Raw genomic sequence first — 18,115 nt, forward strand, 5'->3', positions numbered from 1 at the left:
GATAGGTAATCCATTGCTTCTCCATGAAAGCACTAATACATTGCCTTTCCCCTTGAACAGATTTTTGCACCATCAGAAACACTCCAGTCTGTTGGCTCTTGGCTTTAATTGAAGCGTTGCCTCTGAAGCTAGGGGCAAATCCTGACAGAGCTCCAGGCCACCCAGAGGTGGTGTTTGGTCAGGGGGTTTTTAACATTTGGTGCTCCTATGCTATGAGGCATGACCTTGCTTTTTACAGTTAAAACATGAAATCACCGAAGCTTACACAAGGGTCAGGTATGTTATCAAACACAAAGTGTATTTCATTAAAAATAGGAAATTTCTTATAAATAATAATATGAACACACCATTTTTGCAATGTCACATTTGAGGAACAGAACTACACTTTCTCACATTTAAAAGCATGATCTATATGGGAAGTGGTATTTATTTATCACAGGTGAGAAAGATCATAATTCAGTCACTGCTATCTGGAAGTGAGCTAACAGTCCCCAGGAAGGTGTGCAATCCACTTAAGCCCTGTACCACAGGGCCATCAAACCCTGCTTCCAAACAGCCTCTCTCAGCAACTCTAGGACTTGACTGCCCATGATCTCTGCCTCCTTACTGCAAAAATGTGCTGAACCCAGCCAGAAACCAAGGCTGTACTACTGAAAGCAATGAACAAGACAAGACAAGTATAAATAATTGAATGGCTATAAAGTGCTCTTTGGGCATCCATGTATTGTCAAGGAAGACCTTAAATGCAACAGAATCCAAATTTGAAGAACTCTATCTACTTTGCAAAATGATCTGCTGGAGATCTCAGATAAAGTGTATCAGAGCTGTAAGTCAGGTAAAATAAGTGACAGCTCTCAGGAGGAAGATCTCTGTTGCCAAACAGAGTCAAAAGACCCAGCCCAGGAATGTGTCCCTCTCAAAAAAACCACACAAGTCATTAGTCAAAAAATACTCCTAAAAAACCTTTAGGCATTGACTAAGTACAAAAACATCACACTTTCCATGTCCTGTTTTATCCATTTTAATGCTAAACAAAAATCAGTCTTCTGCTTTTCCTATCTTGGTCAAAACATTTGATTTTGAGGTCTCTTATTTTTTCAGTGCAATAACAATCACTTGATAAATTTGATCTTGTTTTCCCTTTAAGCTTGTAATGACCGGTGTTGATGAAAATGAATGAAGCATGGAGAAGCCAACTAGATTTTCGTGACCCAATTCAGGGCAGAGTCCTCATCACATGCACTTTTCTGGTTTGTTTTTTTTTTTTTTCTTTTACCTTTGGACTGCTTAACCCAGGGGCATGCCTTTCTACATACCAACCTGGCCATGTAAGGTAGAGACAATAGCAAGTGTAGTCACACACAGGACCACAAGCTTTAGTTGTCAGAGGATGATGCATCAAGCCCTGTAGGCATTTTCAGTGAATCTCACTATACCAATAACTACAACAAAACTCAACATATTTTAGCAGAAGGTAAATTTTACTAAAGAATTTTTACCATTGGATATTCCTGGGACATCCCTTGACAATTCCTTTAACGACAATCATATAGTAGCTACTACTCTTTTTTCTAATGTCACAAATGTATTTCCTGCTCCCAAACAGGAAAGTATTTATGCCTACACAGTATTTTTGTCAAGCCAAACTATAGGAACTGAAAAAAAAAAACAAAACAAAAAAAAACCTAGAAAGGGAAATGTGATGGGCTGGGAACAGAGCTCACCAAACATATAAAATTCAACCACAAAACACCCAGGAAATTAAAAAGGAAGATTCCCCACTATGATCTTCCTGAAAAAAATAGTTGTGCTTTAGGGAGAAAAAAACCCAAAACCAAATTCACATATTGTTATTTTTTAAAAAATATTTAAAATTAATGACAGAATAACTTGTTTAAAGATGTAGACTGCATAATAACAACCTAATTGTGGGGACTCAAGTGCAAGGTGATCAGGAGTTTTTTGTCTCTACCTCTTCTTATCTATTTGGTAACACATTGTGTTCCTCCTGTTTGTGAAAATTAAACAATGGAGAAATGGTTTGGTCTTCTATAAAACACAGTTTATTTCTTGTGTCTAGTTTATAAAAACTTAGGCATGTGTGATATGCAAGGCTTTAAGGAAGAAAGAAAGGATATTACCCAAAATTAGAGTAATTGCCACATTATTAAATGTTCAGTTAGTTTTGCAACATTTTGTATGCATTGTCAAGTTTCACATTGCTAATTCCCTAACAAGCACAGTTTGTTTTCAGATGCCCCAAGGCCAGTTTACTAAGACCAAACACAAGCTCTTAAAGCTAAAAAAAAAAAATCAAAAACCAAACCAAAAATTTTTTAAAAATCCTGTGAACCAAGAAATTTTAAATATACAACACAACCACAATTCCAGGGAAAATTGTCCATCAAGTGATTTAAGGGTATTTCCTTTTTGACGTATAACAAAACAAAGCCCCAGTTCTGGAGTATTTTTAACTCACTGCCAGTTTGTGCAATACATTTTTAATTGTGATGTGTAATGCTTTGCAAGAGAACACCCAATCAATTAATCATGAGTGCCTTCTCATGGCTGCTCGGTGGGTTCTCCTGGTCGCCGTTTATCTAACATGTTGTGAACACTCTGGAGCATTTCAATGAGCTCCCTTTGAAACAAACAGGGCACGCACTATTCTTTAGAAATTCCAGCCCATTCCAGCTGGGTGTATAGTGCCCAGGTTCACATGTAGAGGGGCTTAAGCTAAGATACCCAGTGCTGTTTCTGGGAGTTGAGACAGGCTGGAGCAAGTCTTAATGAATGCATGTATGCATATGTATGTGTAAATACGTGTACCACAAAACTGAACATATAGTTCACTCCTTTTAGAGGTGATACCCTCACCACCAAATGAAGCTTTCTTACAGTGCCAAAACATTCCCACCCATATTACAGTTAGAAAAAATACTGGAAATAATATTGCATTAAAAGATACTTTGAGATATGTGGTGAAAAGCTGATCTATTTTAGAGAGGGCTAATTATCAATTTGGAAAAAGGGCTAAAATATTTATTTGAAATGTGATACCAGACTCATTCTTCTAGTGAGGCTTTATAAGTGCTTTATGTTTTAGAGGATTTATCAAACACTTACATACTTTATCTATAAACCCAGAAACCAGTAAGACTTGTAATTACATACCCCTCAAAGGGTTTTTTTCTATTACAAAAAGAGACACATGGTCTTTGGTCAATTTTTTACATTAGCAACACCCAAAAGCCTTAATTAGAGCAGTAACTTGATGCATTCTGAAAATCAAAATGTTACAATGAAATTACTCAGTTTGTAAATTAGACTGGGAAAGTATAACTTTGTACCAGAATCATCTGGAAAACTCTTGATTTGATAAACCTACACATATATGAATGTTTTTAAATTATTTTCTATTTATACTCATTTCCAAATCACTTATGTAAATGAAATAATGGCAATACTCCTTTCAGAGGCATCTTTTAAAAACATTTCTACAAATTACTTAAAATTTTATCTTTCTACAAATGTTTTCCTAGGAAAGCCAACACTCCTAGGAGTAATATTTAAAATACTAAAGCTCACGTTTGGATTTGCTAGACTAATAAAAAACTTCTCCCTCTCTTTTGAAGAGTGACATATAAACTATTTTAACATGAATCTGAGGAATGCTTTTACTGTATAAAGAAAAAAAAAATCAACATTTTAAGCACATTACCTTGCAGAATGGCTTTGAAAGATTTTTAATACTAAACCTGTAAAGCATTTTTTACTAATTCATGGATTTCTTGACAAAACATGCTGCTTTTTTCCAGCCCATAAAGAAAAAAAAATAAAACCAACTAAAATTTTGAATTTAAAGACAGTTGGAAAAGTACCTCAAACAAATGTTGAAAACACTTTAAACAAAACAGACATGAAACCATAGTCACCTTTTAATGATTTAATATTTATCAGTAGTTGCTATAGTAATTTATAACACTGAAAACTATCAAGCTTAATATGGTCAGTACCATAGGCATACTGAAAAATGAACCATAATTAGATGAGGACACAATTACCTTCCACACGTTTTGTCACGCACCTCCTTAAAAGATACTGATACACTTTACCACTACAGTTCACTCCCAGATTTTTTAAGCTTTAGTGATTTAGTATCTGTAAACTAGTGCTAACTGCTGTAGAACCAAAAACATAAACAAATCTCCCATATTTGTTTTCAAGCTCATACACAAAATTTGCCTTCACTAAAATATTTCCCACAGAAGGGTATGCATGATTTGCCTTGATAATACAGCTTTTTAATGGGGTGCTTTCCCCAATTAAAATAAAATATAGTCAAATTTTCATGTTGTATTTGTGATGTAAAATCCATGCACTAAGTGGAGTGACTTCAGGGAGCTTCTCCTGTAGCTGAAGGCAATCAGAACCACCAGAATAAAGTTTGGTCCCATCACCAAGCAGAAACAGTGGTTCAGAAGACTAAAAGCACTTCCAGTAAAAGTCTCTTTGAAACTGATTACTAAACAAGATATAACAGGCTTTTACTGTAACTGGAAGTTTACTTTACCATCACATTTTAAAGCTGTAAATTTCAATATATGCACTTATTTCCATCAACACATAATTGGATTTACTCCTAATTAACTTATGTTTGACAAAGCACTTAGCTTTAATATACAGATTTGGTCTGTAGTAGTAACAACTGTAAGTGGGCAAGAAATTAATCTTCCTCTTACAAAAATCTTAATGAAGAAAATAATATCCTTAACATTGACTTCCTTACTAGATACAGGACATCTCATGGTTCCTCATGAAATTGTTATTTCACAAATCTGCAGACTACTAAAAAAGATGCCCTTATAAGTTCTGTACTTAGGGTCTTGATATTAATTCTAATTTTAAAAATGTGAAAATCATGCTTTATGTAGCTTCCATTATCAAAAGAGTTCCAATCCCACACTTCACAACCTAAATTATTGGATTTTTTGCTACCAGTTGATAAAAAAACCAGCATTACTAATTTTTTCTCTTTATTAATCTCACCTTCTGAGCTGCTTTAGAGGGACTCTTGTTTTTGCTTCCTTTGGGTCTTCCTCTTGGTCTTTTAGGAGATGGTTCACCAGTTGGTTCCTAAATACAGGAAAACATGCTATTGTGGCAAAGAGGCTACAACTAACCCAGATGTTCTAAAGGATAAACTAAACTGAGAAGTTGCTTAAAACATATGAATTAACAGTGTCATTAAATAACATAGTACTAATAATACAACATAAACAATTTAGCAACTCCAAGTAAAGGAAAAAATATATTTTGCACAATAAATGAGTTTAACTTCTCTTGCAATTGCATATAAAAACTTGGGAAAGTGTGAATATTCTAACACATAAGTTATACCAGGAAACACATTTTTTAAAGATGGTTATGATTTCCCTCATATAAGAGCAGTTATTTAAAAAATAACACAGTTACACATTTAATTTCAATTGCATTGCATTATAGCAAGATACAATTATCACATGTAGTTTCTAGCACAAGCTTTTTGGGGGGAAAAAGTTAACTACCAGAATATTGTAAAGTAAGACGAGACTACTCTCTCAAGGGGGCAATTTGTTTTTGTTGTTCTGCAGTCGGTATTATATTCACACCTATTCTAAAGAAAATTGATTCGTATTAACATTCAAATTTAAATGTTTCTTCATATAGAACACTTATAAGCCAAAAAAACTCGACAAAGAAAAATGTGAAACAAAACCCCAACTCGAAAATGAGTCGACACTGACTATTATAGCTATTTTCTTAACTAGTTCCTTTGCCTGCCAGTAAATAACCAGTCCTTAAAACTGGGTATGAATTACTAAGAATTCAGATTCCAAATATTTATTCAGTGAATCATAAACACTATAAAACTCTTCTAGTCTTGAATATTATACATTTCATTCATATTGCAGGATGCAGTAGAAATAATTAAGTGCAGTTTGTTAACTTAAACCAGTTTAAAGCCCTTCAGCTTTCATAATTCCCGGGTAGGTTAAAGGGAGGCTGGCAAGGGGACTCCCCAAGTGCTGCAGCTCAGTGGCGAGCCCCGCAGGCACTGCACATCTGGGCTGTGCACGTTGAAGGAGACGCGTTTTTCTTTCACTTCCACACATTTAAATGCTACAGGAGGAAAAAAAATTAGGGGAAAAAAAAGAAAATAGAATAAAGAAAAAGAAAAAGAGGAAAAGAGAAAAAGAGAAAAAGAGAAAAAGAGAAAAAAGAAAAAAGAAAAAAGAAAAAAGAAAAAAGAAAAAAGAAAAAAGAAAAAAGAAAAAAGAAAAAGAAGCCCGGGCACAAGCCAGCAGGGTCGGTGGGTGCTGGCTGCCGGGGCTGGTCGAGGGCAATCGGGCTGAAGCAGAAGGGGTACAGAGCCCGTACCGATGGGAGTGAGTGTCACCAGGGGCAGAGCGAGGTAACGGGGGGCTCTGCTTTTATGGCTTCCCAAAATAAGTACTTTCTGTGAAATTTACAGGACCATATCGGGGCGGGGGAGGGGAAGGAAGCAAAGCAGCCGGGTTTCCCCCGGCTCGGGGCTCTGCTGCTCAGCTCTCTCCGTGTTTCGAGCCCCTCGAAGGCTCTCGTGGCAGTGGGGCTGATGCCAAATGAATGGGAAGTAAACACGTTTAAAGCCCGCGGACGCTCGCTTTAAAATGAGCTCCACGGACAGCCCTGCTTCTCAATCGTGTCTTCCGAGGGAGGCAGGGAAAAGGCTGCGGGCGGCTCCGCGTTGCCCCCGCCGAGCTGCGGGATTAATTGGTTGCATCCGCAGGCAAAATCCTCCTTCGGCGGCGCCGGCGGAGGGGCTGCGGAGCGCGGGGGCTCCCCCCGGGCCCCTCGCCCGGCGGTAGGGGCTGAGCGCGGCTGGGCAGCTCCAGGCGATGCGACAATGGCACTTCGGGAAAGGAAGGGAAGGGGGGTGGGGGTGGGAATAACGCACGGATCTAGCGACCTTAGAGCGAATTCGTATCTTGCAAGTCAAAAAGGGGAGCCCAGCACACTCGTTTCGGGGCCCAGGTGGAGGCTGTGGGTGTGGGTGGAAAAGAGCACAGGGCTACGCTCCCCGCGTCCAGACACGGCAGAGTTCCCGTCGCCTCGACCTGCCTTGGGAAAGCGCCGGAGCAAAGGCAAAAGGTGTTGCAAATACAGGGCAAGCCCCCTCCGGCTACCTCCCCCACCTCCATCGGCAACGGGGGCACCTCTCTCCATGCGATGAGGGGGGCGAGGGGGGAGGTAGGGAAGGGGGGGAATCCGGGGGGGGGGGGGGGGGGAGGCGGACAAAAAAACCTATGCAACTCTCTAGTCACCCTCCTCTCCCCCAGCCCCAACATCTAGGGGCAGTTCAGGGGCTGGGCTGGTCAAGATCGGAGGCGGCAGCAGCGCCCGGTGGGACCCGACACATGCACACACGCGCGCACACAGATTGAGATATAGCGAGGGCTCAGAGAGGAGGGAGACAGGAGAGCCCCGATCCCTGTTCCTCGCTTTCGCAATTTCAAAATCAGCTCGAAATGACCCAGCGAGCGCTGGTTGGTCGGAGCCGCGCTGCTCCATGTTCCCCATTTACATTGAAAAGCCCCAGCTCGCTCCCTGCACAATAGTGAAAGTCCCGAGGAGGCTCTGCGGTTCAGCCACGGGCACGCAGCGCCCCGTCGCTCCGGGCTCCGGGGTCCCCCCGCCGGGGCGCCCGCCGGAGCCCCTCGCTACGCCTCTGCACCACCTCGCCGGGAGCAGCGCACAACAAAGCCCCCCCCCCCCCCGCCCCGTCGCCAGGACTCCTTGCAGCACAATACGTACATGTACATGCCTATAACACTATAGATCTGCGGCTCTACGTATCTATACGATACTGACTTGTGGTTGTTTCCTGGGTCTGCCTCGTCCTCTCTTCTGAGGCTCTGCGGTTGCAGGTTGCTCCTGGGCAGCAGTGGAAGGCTGACCGGGTCCCTCACCTTGTGCACTCATCGTGACTTCTGCTGCTCAGCCTGAAACCAGTCTCTCCAAAGCACCTTGAAGGGGGGGGAATCAAAACGAGCTCTTGCTGCTTTTGCTGCTCGCTGCCACCACCACACCGGACGTCCTGGTGCTGCCAAAAAGGAGAAGAGAAGAGAAGGGGAGGAGGAGGAGGAGGAGGTGATGGTGGTAGTGGTGTTGGTGGTGGTGGAAGAGGAGGGGGAATGAATCTCTCTTACAATTTAGGAATGGTTAGTAACATGAAGCAATTCAAAAGAGGAGAGGTTAAAAAAAAAAAAAAAAAAAAAGAGGAAAGGCAGAGTAAATTGCAGCCCTGGAAATGAAAGGAGAGAGGGAAATAGTCCGAGGGTAGTCGGGAGCAAAGCAAGAAGAGGAAAAAAAGTCCTACAAATTGAAAGCAAGTGGTGGCTATCGCGCTTAGATCGGATCAGGACAAATTAAGATAAGACACACTGAAAATGGACTGAGAACACTGCACAATCTTGCCAGAAGCATGCACCCTGGGAAGACGGGGATTTCGGCAGCAGCGGGAGCAGCGCGCAAAAGGAGCGATCATTTAAAAATAATAATAATAAAACGATTTTGGAGATTGGGAGGGAAAAAAAAAAGGGAGGGGGGGCGGTCCTGGGTTCGTGTCTGTGATGCGAGCTCCTGGGACTGGAAATATTATTATGCGAGTCCTGCCCACGGACTAAACTAGGATGAGGGTTAAGGGAGGAAAAAAAACCCAAAACCAACAACAAAAACGAAGGAAAAGAAAAGAAAAGCCACCTTTACCCGTGGGTGGAAAAACCAGGAGGGGGCTGTAGGGAAAAAAAAAAAAAGAGAGAGAGAGAGAGGGGAGGAGGAGGAGGAGGAGGCAGAGCGAAAACCCGGCGATGGGGGGCTGGCGGTCGGCCAGATAAAACACGAGCAGCACGGCAGCCGGGGCAGCGGCGGCAGAGCGCGCCGCCGCCTCACGTGTCCCGCACCGGCCCGGCCGCGCCGCCGCCGCGGCTTTAAAGGGCCAGGCCGGGCCCGCCGCTCGCCGCCCCGCACCAGCCCGCCGCCACCGCGCGGGGCTGCGCGGCCGCTGCACGTGCGCGCCCCGCCGAACAAAGGCGGCCGGGCCGAAGCCGCCCCGGGACGCGCCCGCCGCGCTCCGGCCGCCGGGAGCGCCGCTCCTTCGCCGGCGGTGCGGCCGCCGGGCGGGCGCTGCCATCGCGGCGCGGCTGGGCGCCTCGCGAGACGGCCGCCGCCGCGGTAAGATGTGGGCGGTATAACCTGACGGCGGGTCGGAGCTGTCCTGCCGGGAGGGTGACGGCACGGGGAATGACCTTGCGGAGAGCCCGGCCCCGACATTGTTCTTCCTACGGGCATGGCGGGGCCGCAGGCTGCGCCTCTTCGCAGAGCCCCTAGGCAGATATGTCCAGCACAGCCCGCTCCCTCCGCCGGTGTTCGGTCCCTCCCGTGCGAGCCATGGTTAGGCGCCCCTCCACGGTGGCCACAAGGAGATGGCCAGGGAGGACCCCCCTGTCTGTGCGTCCCCCCCAAAAAATGTTCACACCTGGGCTTCATGTGCAGCTTGGGCATTTCCTCCAGCCCCACTCCTCCCACAAGGTCTTGCACTTCGGCTGACAGCCACCCCTGTAGTAACTGTCTGGTGACATCCTTTCTCCCCTACTCGGGGCTGGACAAGCGCAGGAGAGCGCTCAGAAGGAAAAGTTGCATTGTCGTATATAATACTGAAGAGGGCAGAGATACTGCTGCAACACTCCTTATGCAAACAATCGAAATACAGCCAGTTTTCTTGACACGTTATAAATTCTGATGTCTACTGATAAATAATAAGGAAACAGGCAGAAACTTACTACAATCAAACACATGCTGTCATTGACCAGCAAGGACTGTGCTGAGGAGACAGCTGAGTTATTTTCTATGGAATAGAAAAAGTACACTGCAGACAGATGGGCTAAAGAAAGAGTAATCCTAGAACACTTCTTAAGGCTGAAAATATTGCCAAAGTGTTCTTAATCCAATCACAAGAATCCCAAAGCCTGCTTCACTCCCATCCCCAAAAGCAACCAGCTACGGAAGATAGACACAGTCCACCTGTTCAATCTAACAGCTATCAGAAAAGCCTTGTAGTCCCACTGCATTTTGTAAAATATTTGGTTCCCATCACACCATGAAGAAGTCCATAGAGCCCTACATCTATTCTGTACATCAAAAGAGTAAGCTGCTGTATGCGATCAGGATTCCAAGTGGAGGTTGTGGAGTCTTTAGTTTGAAGTGCAGCAGCACATAACTTTTATAACATCCATTAATCTCTTTAAAGCATATTCATGTGTCCATTTCTCTGGAAGAAAGTGTTACATGCAACTGGTAAAAGCCTGTTGCTCCAAAACATCCGTCTCTCCAGAATCATCCTATATGGGCTATTAATTGTACCACTAGTCCTCCCTTGAGCAGTTCTAGTAAAAATGCTATAGTTCAAAGAGTTTTTACATACAGCCATAAGCAAATAATTTTCTCATGAGATCAGTATTCCTAAGCTCACTGTTTTAAAGCTGTTCTGGACAAGAAAAGCCTTGATGCTTGCACTGTGCCCAGCACAACAGAGTTTGGGTCTTTCTGACTACAGATTCACCATCATAAGAATCAGTATCCAGTATCTAAACAACTATGGGTCTTTCATTTATTTGAAACTATCCTGATTCCCTCCTTAACACAAAAGTGCTTAGACAATAAATCAGTTCCTTGATACTGACATTGCCTTATGGCAACTCTGTGGATACAGAGCTGACTAGACTCATCAGAAAACTTGTTCTTATGTCATTTACATACAGAGTACCTTAACCCAGGTAAGCAACACGACATCCAGAACCCAGAAAGCCTGACTTCCTCAAGTGAATGATGGAAGCTGAGGAGCCAGAGACAGCTCTTTGTTTTTTTCCAGGTTCCTTTCCAAAACAGATGTGGTAGCGGTTCTTTCCACTGTTCCAATCCATTCTCTGACAGTATAGCTGTATTTGCACAATATTCAGCGCAAACACCAGTGAATACAACTTTATAATTAATCAAAGGGACTACTGCAAAGTCACTGGAATAGACATGACATACTTTCCACCAGCTTTGGTCTGGGATTTAAGCTTTGGTCTATAAACAGAAGTATTAATTATCAGTGGTTTAATTTTTTTGTTTTCTGGAACCATTCATAATAGTATAGGAAATTTATATACATAAAATCTGGCCTGATTTCCAGTCTCCATGAGTCTTAAACTCAGGGAATTTCCAAAGAAATCAGAGGAATTTCCTCGGAAATTAAGACAATGAAAAATAACGTGCAGATTTTGCTACCAAACCCAGAACACTTATAAAGAGGCCATTTGTTATTCTGTAATCAATGTGATGGCTTGTAGAGGTTTAACTGGCCTCTCTTTCCAGAGGAGATTTTTTAAATTGTGCATTCTAATAGCAGCAGTAAAATTTTGCATCAGAACCAAGGTTGCAGGAAAGTATCTTTTAGAAAGACAGAAAATTACAGGTTAAATAGGCCTTGGAGATTATAAATAGCGGCAATAAATAGCTTCCCTTGCTCACTTCTTCATCTATTTCCTTTCTCAAAAGCTGAGGGATGCAGAAGAAACCATGCTGTATGGTCACAGGGAGATGTCACTTATAGACAGCAACCTAACATAGCCCATACATAAGTACAACTAACTCCACCAGTCTGTGAGCTCAGATGGTCTCAGCTGGTAGTGCTTTTACACAAGGAGAGAACTTTATTTTTTACAAGGTGCTACTGAAGGTCTGTGATGCCAAATGTGTGATAGGAAGCATGTCCCCAACTTTATAATGCCTGCTCACTGTGTACATACATAGGAGGGCAGAGTCAGGACACCCCTCTGTTCTACTCTAGCAGGTCCTGTTTTCTCCACCCTAGTTCTCTTGGAGTGCAAACTACTCAAAAGGGGCAGTGTTAGTAGGTTTAAGGCCTTAGCTCAGGGGAAGCAGCAATTTTTTAACTTTGAAAGAGATCTTTTGCCAGGAATGGGAGAGCAGATGGTAAAATTCAGAAGAATTTTTTTGACTGTTTCCTCCGTATTTCAAGAAGCTTACAGCTCTGCACTGCCTCAGAAAACTCCTTAGAGGAACAGCCTTGGCCTACCAGGGCTACAGGCTGCCATGTCTGAAAGGTTGTATTTTGAGTGGGTACTCCACTTCTGTGGCCAACCAGAGAGGCCAAAGATACTTATGTAGTTAAAGGCTACAGTGGGTACTCAGGGACCTGGGAATCCTGATACCCTGCTGCCAGAGAACCAGGCAGTGCAGGAGAAGTACATCTTGCAAACACTGTCTGCATTTGTGGGAAAAGTTCATTTGTGATTTTCTCTGGTTCTTTTAGAATGTGCTGCCTGTCGGGATAGAAGAGAGAGGAGAAGAGCAGGCACATGAACCTTGAGTGCACCTATGAGATGAGCCAGGCTGTATCACCATTCTTCCACTCTTTTCATCCAGCTGGTGGGACCAACAGTGGCTGTTGCTTCATAATCAGCAACCTGGAGATGGCTCTGAGAATGTTTTAGGGAAGCATGACTGTGACTGACAAAAAAGACCCAGAAAAGAATATTAAGGCTCACTTTTAGGCTTTGTCTGCACTGGGGAATTTCTTCGCTCCTCCAAATTCCCACCATTGCCAATATGAATGCAGCTGCACAATTGTTAGAGATGTTGGGAGGCATAATATATGAGTTTTCATCTAGTCAGCCATTTGCAGTACTGTGTCAATTAACCCTCCTCAGAGCAGGGTTAACTGATACAGTGCTGAAAACGGCTGCTGGAACTGAAAGCTGTCTATACTAAGGTTCCCATTGTTGCTAACTCTGGTGCAGCTGCAGTGGAATCAGTCCACGTGGGATTATTTGGTAACAATACTCCAACCTAGAAACTGCTTCAAAATGCAACACAGCGACCTAATGGGCCAAAACACGCTTCCACTGCACCTCAACAGCTATGCACCCATGCTGTTGCCATTCATAATGGGATTTCTTTCAGACCAGAAGGTACTTTTTGCATTTGTGTATTAAGTACCCAGTACGTCATCTCAGCAAACTAGTGTTCCTATCACCCACATAGAAATGCCTCTGCTCATTAGTTCTTTCTAGCTCTGGACTTGAAGATGTGTGTTGGAAGAGTCAGTTTTCTGTTAGTGTCTCTTCATTGATTCATACACTCAGTAATTCAAAATTTGTGCTTTTTTTCATGTGTGGAAACTTTGTCATTTGTTTTTGGATTTAATTTCTTTATGCAGATCCAGTTCTTTAATTTATGGCTGGAATTACAGTTCACTAGGAATTTTGCTTTTTTCTGCTTAACAAGTAAAGCCTTTTTGTGCAGAGCAGCACCATGAAGACTCAAACTGATTTCTGAGGGAGTAAAGTTCTATTTTGAATAAGCAGAGTTGGCAGAATCAGTCCCACTTATTTCCATGTACTTAGGAAGCAGTTATGAAAACAGGCTGGTGAAATGGGTGTTTCGCCCTCTGCTGAGTAAGACTAATACTTCTAAAAAGCCCCTCTCTATCCTTCTTCCACATACATGTCCAACACTAACTAAAACATGGAAGTGTTGTTTGGCATTTGTTACACTTTTGAACCAATATTTATCAGACAGATGCTGGCAGTCAGGTTTACTTAAGTGCAGTTTGCAAGTGTGAAAATGTTGAAACCTAAGCTCAGCAAAAATCTCAGTGAAAAACTCTAGCTCTGATTAATGACAAGCAGGTTTCAATTCATGCATGACATCTTATGCAAATACAGAACACAGCTATTTGCAGAATTCTGGGCAACTGCATGTGCCTATGAATATCTACAGAGGCTCCACGTACCCACCCAGGGAAATGGCAAAGGGGCAGCCCCAGAGGAGATGCAATCCATAGCCTCCCAGCTGTAGTGGTGAGCACTAGAGCTTAGCTCAGAGTGTTGGGATGCTGAACAAAACTGATTTGGCAGAAACTTGGATACAGCTGAGTATTTTGAGAAAGGGGAAAGGAAGTGGCTCACTCTTCCTTCATTCCTGATAACTGCTGTGATGGCTGTTTCTCGCTCCCAGAGATCCCTTTGGACAAAGGGAGTGGGCACAGTAACTGAACTGCCTGCAAAGCAGGTGTGACAGCTGTCTGTGGAAGGAAGGAGCAGCTCCATACTGACTACACTTTAGCTCAAGTTGATCTGTGGGGATGCATGGTAAGGTTGTCAGATCACAGTTGTCATACAGCTTGGTAAACATGTTTATATGTTTGCTCAAATGGTTTTCGTTACTCTCCTGAAGGGTTCTTACAAAAATGCTAAACAACTCCCATCCCAAATCCCAGTGGAATTGGATTTCTCTTCTCCCTTACCCCTATTCCTTTTCCCTTCAATATTGCATATGGCTTTATATGAAACTCAGTGATTAAAACTACTTAAGACTGGCTCATTTTTCTCTGCAATGAGTTCAGTTATTTCCTTTTTATACCTTCCAGAATTTACTATACCATATCTAAATATTGGCTGCAGTCCACATGTTTTAGATCATTCTCTATAATGGTCCTGTTGTTACAGAATCTTTTGTGTGTGTGTGAGAAAGAGAGAACATGCATATGTGTTGGAAGCAAGACAGGGTGTTTAGAATTGCTTGGAAAGAGAAATCAGGGTATACCAATTCCGTAAGGGATTTCTGAACTGATAACATAAAAGTAATAAAAATAATTGAGCACTGACATTATAGACCTCCAGTTCATTACCTTCTATGTGTGATAAGTAGTATTTCTGATCCCAACATATTACTCTACTATAGATATTCTACCAATATATCATTCATTCAACTTTTGTTGCTATATAATTTTACAGATCAGGTTTATTGTTGTCACATTTATTCATTTTTACTTGTATTCTAAGTGTAGATCCTTTGACCTGAGTCGTACTGTGTCAGTCAATGGTAAACTGCATGGAGACAAAACTAAGGCAGCATCTGAAAGTCCTAACTCATTATACCAAAAGCTCATTGCCTGCTGAAGACCTGCAAGTTCTCGGTAGGGTCTTCAGCAGGTTATATGGATAAATAAGTGATCCAAGGAAAATGCAGGAAAAGCATCATTTGCCAAACCATCAGCTTTAACCAAAACACTCCAAAAAGTCACAGTGTCCTAATGTATGGCTAGAACTTAAGACGAGGTAACTGAGAAATGCCTCTTCCAGGACAAAATTGAAATCAGTAGCTCTGCTGCAGTGGGTGTTTGACTCTTGCCTGTTACTCCAGATGTAGAGGATGCATTTAAATGCCAAACAGACAGGCATGGACTGATTTTGTGTCCAGCAAGTGTGCCCTACCTCACAGCCCATCAGATAAACCAGTTCACGCTCACCGCAGGCTGGGCATCCTCCCAGACACCCTATGGAATCACAAGAGTGGGGCAAATTTGCTCTCAAATTTCTTTCAACTCCTCATTGTGGACAAGTCTTAAAACAGACTGTCAGTGCTGTAAATTCAGATCTCTTTCCTATGTGGAGAGGTTCTCAACCTCCCTAAACAGAACATAACAGATGCAGAAAACTCCACTCTTGTCCCACCCTTATAGGGCCCTGGGCTGGAGATTAGGATATCATTTTCTGCTGGAATTAATTTCACCCAAAGACAGTATACTTAGTTTCTATGTTCCCCCCCCTCCCCCCCTCAAGCTAAGATAAATTTCTGCTTTGGTCCATTAACAATACTTGTATTCTTAATCAGAATTATTTTGTACTGTATTTTCTTTGGAAATAACAGTAATGCAGTTTATGTGAAATACAAACAAATGAGGGAACCATTTTTACCTAAATGTATGAATAGCATTTTGCAATTTGTCATTGTGATATATTTATCTTTTGAACTTTAAGTGAGCTCAGCTGAAAAAAATGCTTCTCTTCATCACATGACTGGAAAATATATTACACCAGAGAAGAATATTGCTGTTTTAGTTTAGAAATTAGAGGCTAAATATAATTTTCCACTATACTTACTTTCACAAAGTATGGAGTAAATTATTTACACTACAGTAAATTCTTAGTACGTATTTCAAAAGGTGGTAAATTCAGCATTCTCACTTAAATTAATGGACATTTTGTGAATGTGTGTTAAAACTAAGACCCTTAAGATCTTATGTTGCCTGCTGAAGCCTTAAAACCACTATAATATGGCTAGAACAAAACAAATTTGTCAACAAAATGAAGCCTGGAGGAAGGAAACTAGAAAGACACAGACTGGCCAGTGGAGTGGCAGCAGAGAAGCAGCTGAAGATTTGGGGTTGCCATCTGTGTGACAGCCGTCCCCATCTAGAGGTGCAGCGTATGCTGGTCACTACATGCAGTCTTTCTAACCAAAACCTTGCACAACACATAGATGCCTGTGGTTCCAGCCAGGTGTGCTGCATCACTGGCTGCAGCGGGAGCAGGACAGCGCAGGAGCTCCGTGCCCAGGCTCCAGCTGCTCCGGCTGCCCTGCGCACCGGCACAGTCAAGTCGCACCCAGTTCTGAGCTGCTCCAGCGAACGGGGCCGCGGGGAGCGAGCTGCAGGCCAGCAGCAGAGAGAGTCCTTTGGCCTGTGCCTCCCTGCCTTCGCTCCCTGCACGGCTCGGGAACCACGACAGGGCCGGCTGCACCCCGGTGCTTCCAGCGATGGCAGCTGCTCCCAGCCCAGGGGTCATTTTCCTGTCACATCCCAGACGTGTAACCCTCGTGTGATGGGAGAGCAGCCAAGCAGCCATCAGCAAAGGCTGGGGCCGGGTGGGAGCTGTGGCTGCTGCCAGAACAATTCATCTGACACACAGCCCGTTCCTTACATGCTCCAGAGCTGTACCCAGGGAAGAAGGCTATGGGAACAGGCTGTGGGCCTGATAAATTGTCCCACCTGCCACAAAAGCTGGCGCTCCAGAGGATGAGAACCTGTTTCCTACAGTGTACGGTCATCATGTTTCAAACCTGTTGTGCTTGATAATTGGGTTGCTTTTTGTCCATTTCCCCTATGTGCATATATGGAGTGCAAAGGAAGGTCCAGGGCTTATAGCATCAGTTGGGAACTCAGGAAATGGAGACAATTCCTGTTCATTCTTGCCTGACCTAGGGCAAACCACATACACACAACAACTTGGAAGTGTTTGGATACCTACCTCCCACTTAGCCAAGCAAGACTGAAAATCTGTGCCCTATCAGGAAAACACAGATGTGAGTATTCCCTATCTTCCAGGGCCATTATGAAGATGAAGACGTTTCTGGTATACAGAAAAAAGGGTAATGGCAGTCATTCAAAAATCATATATATGAGAAAGGGTAGTGCAAACACAGAGAAAAAGTTGCATGGTTACCTAAGGCAAAGAAACATCTTTAGATATTTTCAGTTGTCGCTCAGATTTGGTAAAAATATGTTTAACAAATCTTTATACTTAAAAGCTCTATCTGAAAACATTCCTAATCTCTTATTTATTTTTTTGAATAATGATATCAGTAAGAGACCATTATATAATCACAAGAAAATTAAAGCTCTCCAGGGCACGATCTTAGCTATGTAATTAATGAAGGTGGTTAAAAGTACAAAGTAAACCTGAAGCAAAATTTGTACCAGAACCACACCTCATTATGTTTTGCTGCTTAAGTCTGTCATAAATAGAGATGTTTATTACACATCTGCCATTTAAAGTACTTATTACATGCAGTGTTATATTTTATTTAGATTTAAAAATTTAAAAACACATGATGACAAGCTGTGTTACTATTAACACCAGGCCTGAGGGGCCAGGCTGCACATGCACATTGTGCCTTAGGTTATATTGCAGTTCATTCACTCCAGAGTTACAAATCATTTACAGAAGTATATTGTGTAATTAGTGTGCCTCATTTCAGTCTGTGGAGTTTCATTGGTGTGAAAGAACAATCAAGCCCTGTATATCCATTCACATTTATTAGGCCAAACTTTGTAGTCTGTCCTTGGAGCATCATTCCTTCCTCTGCTTTCAACAGCAAATGGCATTAAAATCTCCAGAACTTCCCAAAGCAAAAGCAGTTATTTACTTTCCTTAGGATTTTTTTTCCTTTGATACAGAACTGA

The 18,115-nt window shown here is 42.7% G+C and overlaps 1 protein-coding gene across 1 annotated transcript in view; it reads right to left on the reverse strand.

Annotated features, from left to right (window-relative positions):
* HMGA2 (high mobility group AT-hook 2) overlaps positions 1–9,598 on the reverse strand; it is a 112,080-nt gene extending 102,482 nt beyond the window's left edge. The window contains exons 1-2 of the mRNA XM_071423492.1: positions 7,894–9,598; positions 5,050–5,136 (exon numbers count right to left, since the gene is read on the reverse strand). Of these exons, the coding sequence (XP_071279593.1) occupies positions 5,050–5,136; positions 7,894–8,004 (198 nt within the window). The 5' untranslated portion in view covers positions 8,005–9,598. The remainder of the gene's footprint in view (positions 1–5,049; positions 5,137–7,893) is intronic.
* Positions 9,599–18,115: the final 8,517 nt, after the last annotated feature.

This window comes from Agelaius tricolor, unplaced genomic scaffold, assembly GCF_023055355.1.
Source record: "Agelaius tricolor isolate 1412-34295 unplaced genomic scaffold, bAgeTri1.0.p SCAF_3, whole genome shotgun sequence".
NCBI classification, from domain to species: domain Eukaryota; kingdom Metazoa; phylum Chordata; class Aves; order Passeriformes; family Icteridae; genus Agelaius; species Agelaius tricolor.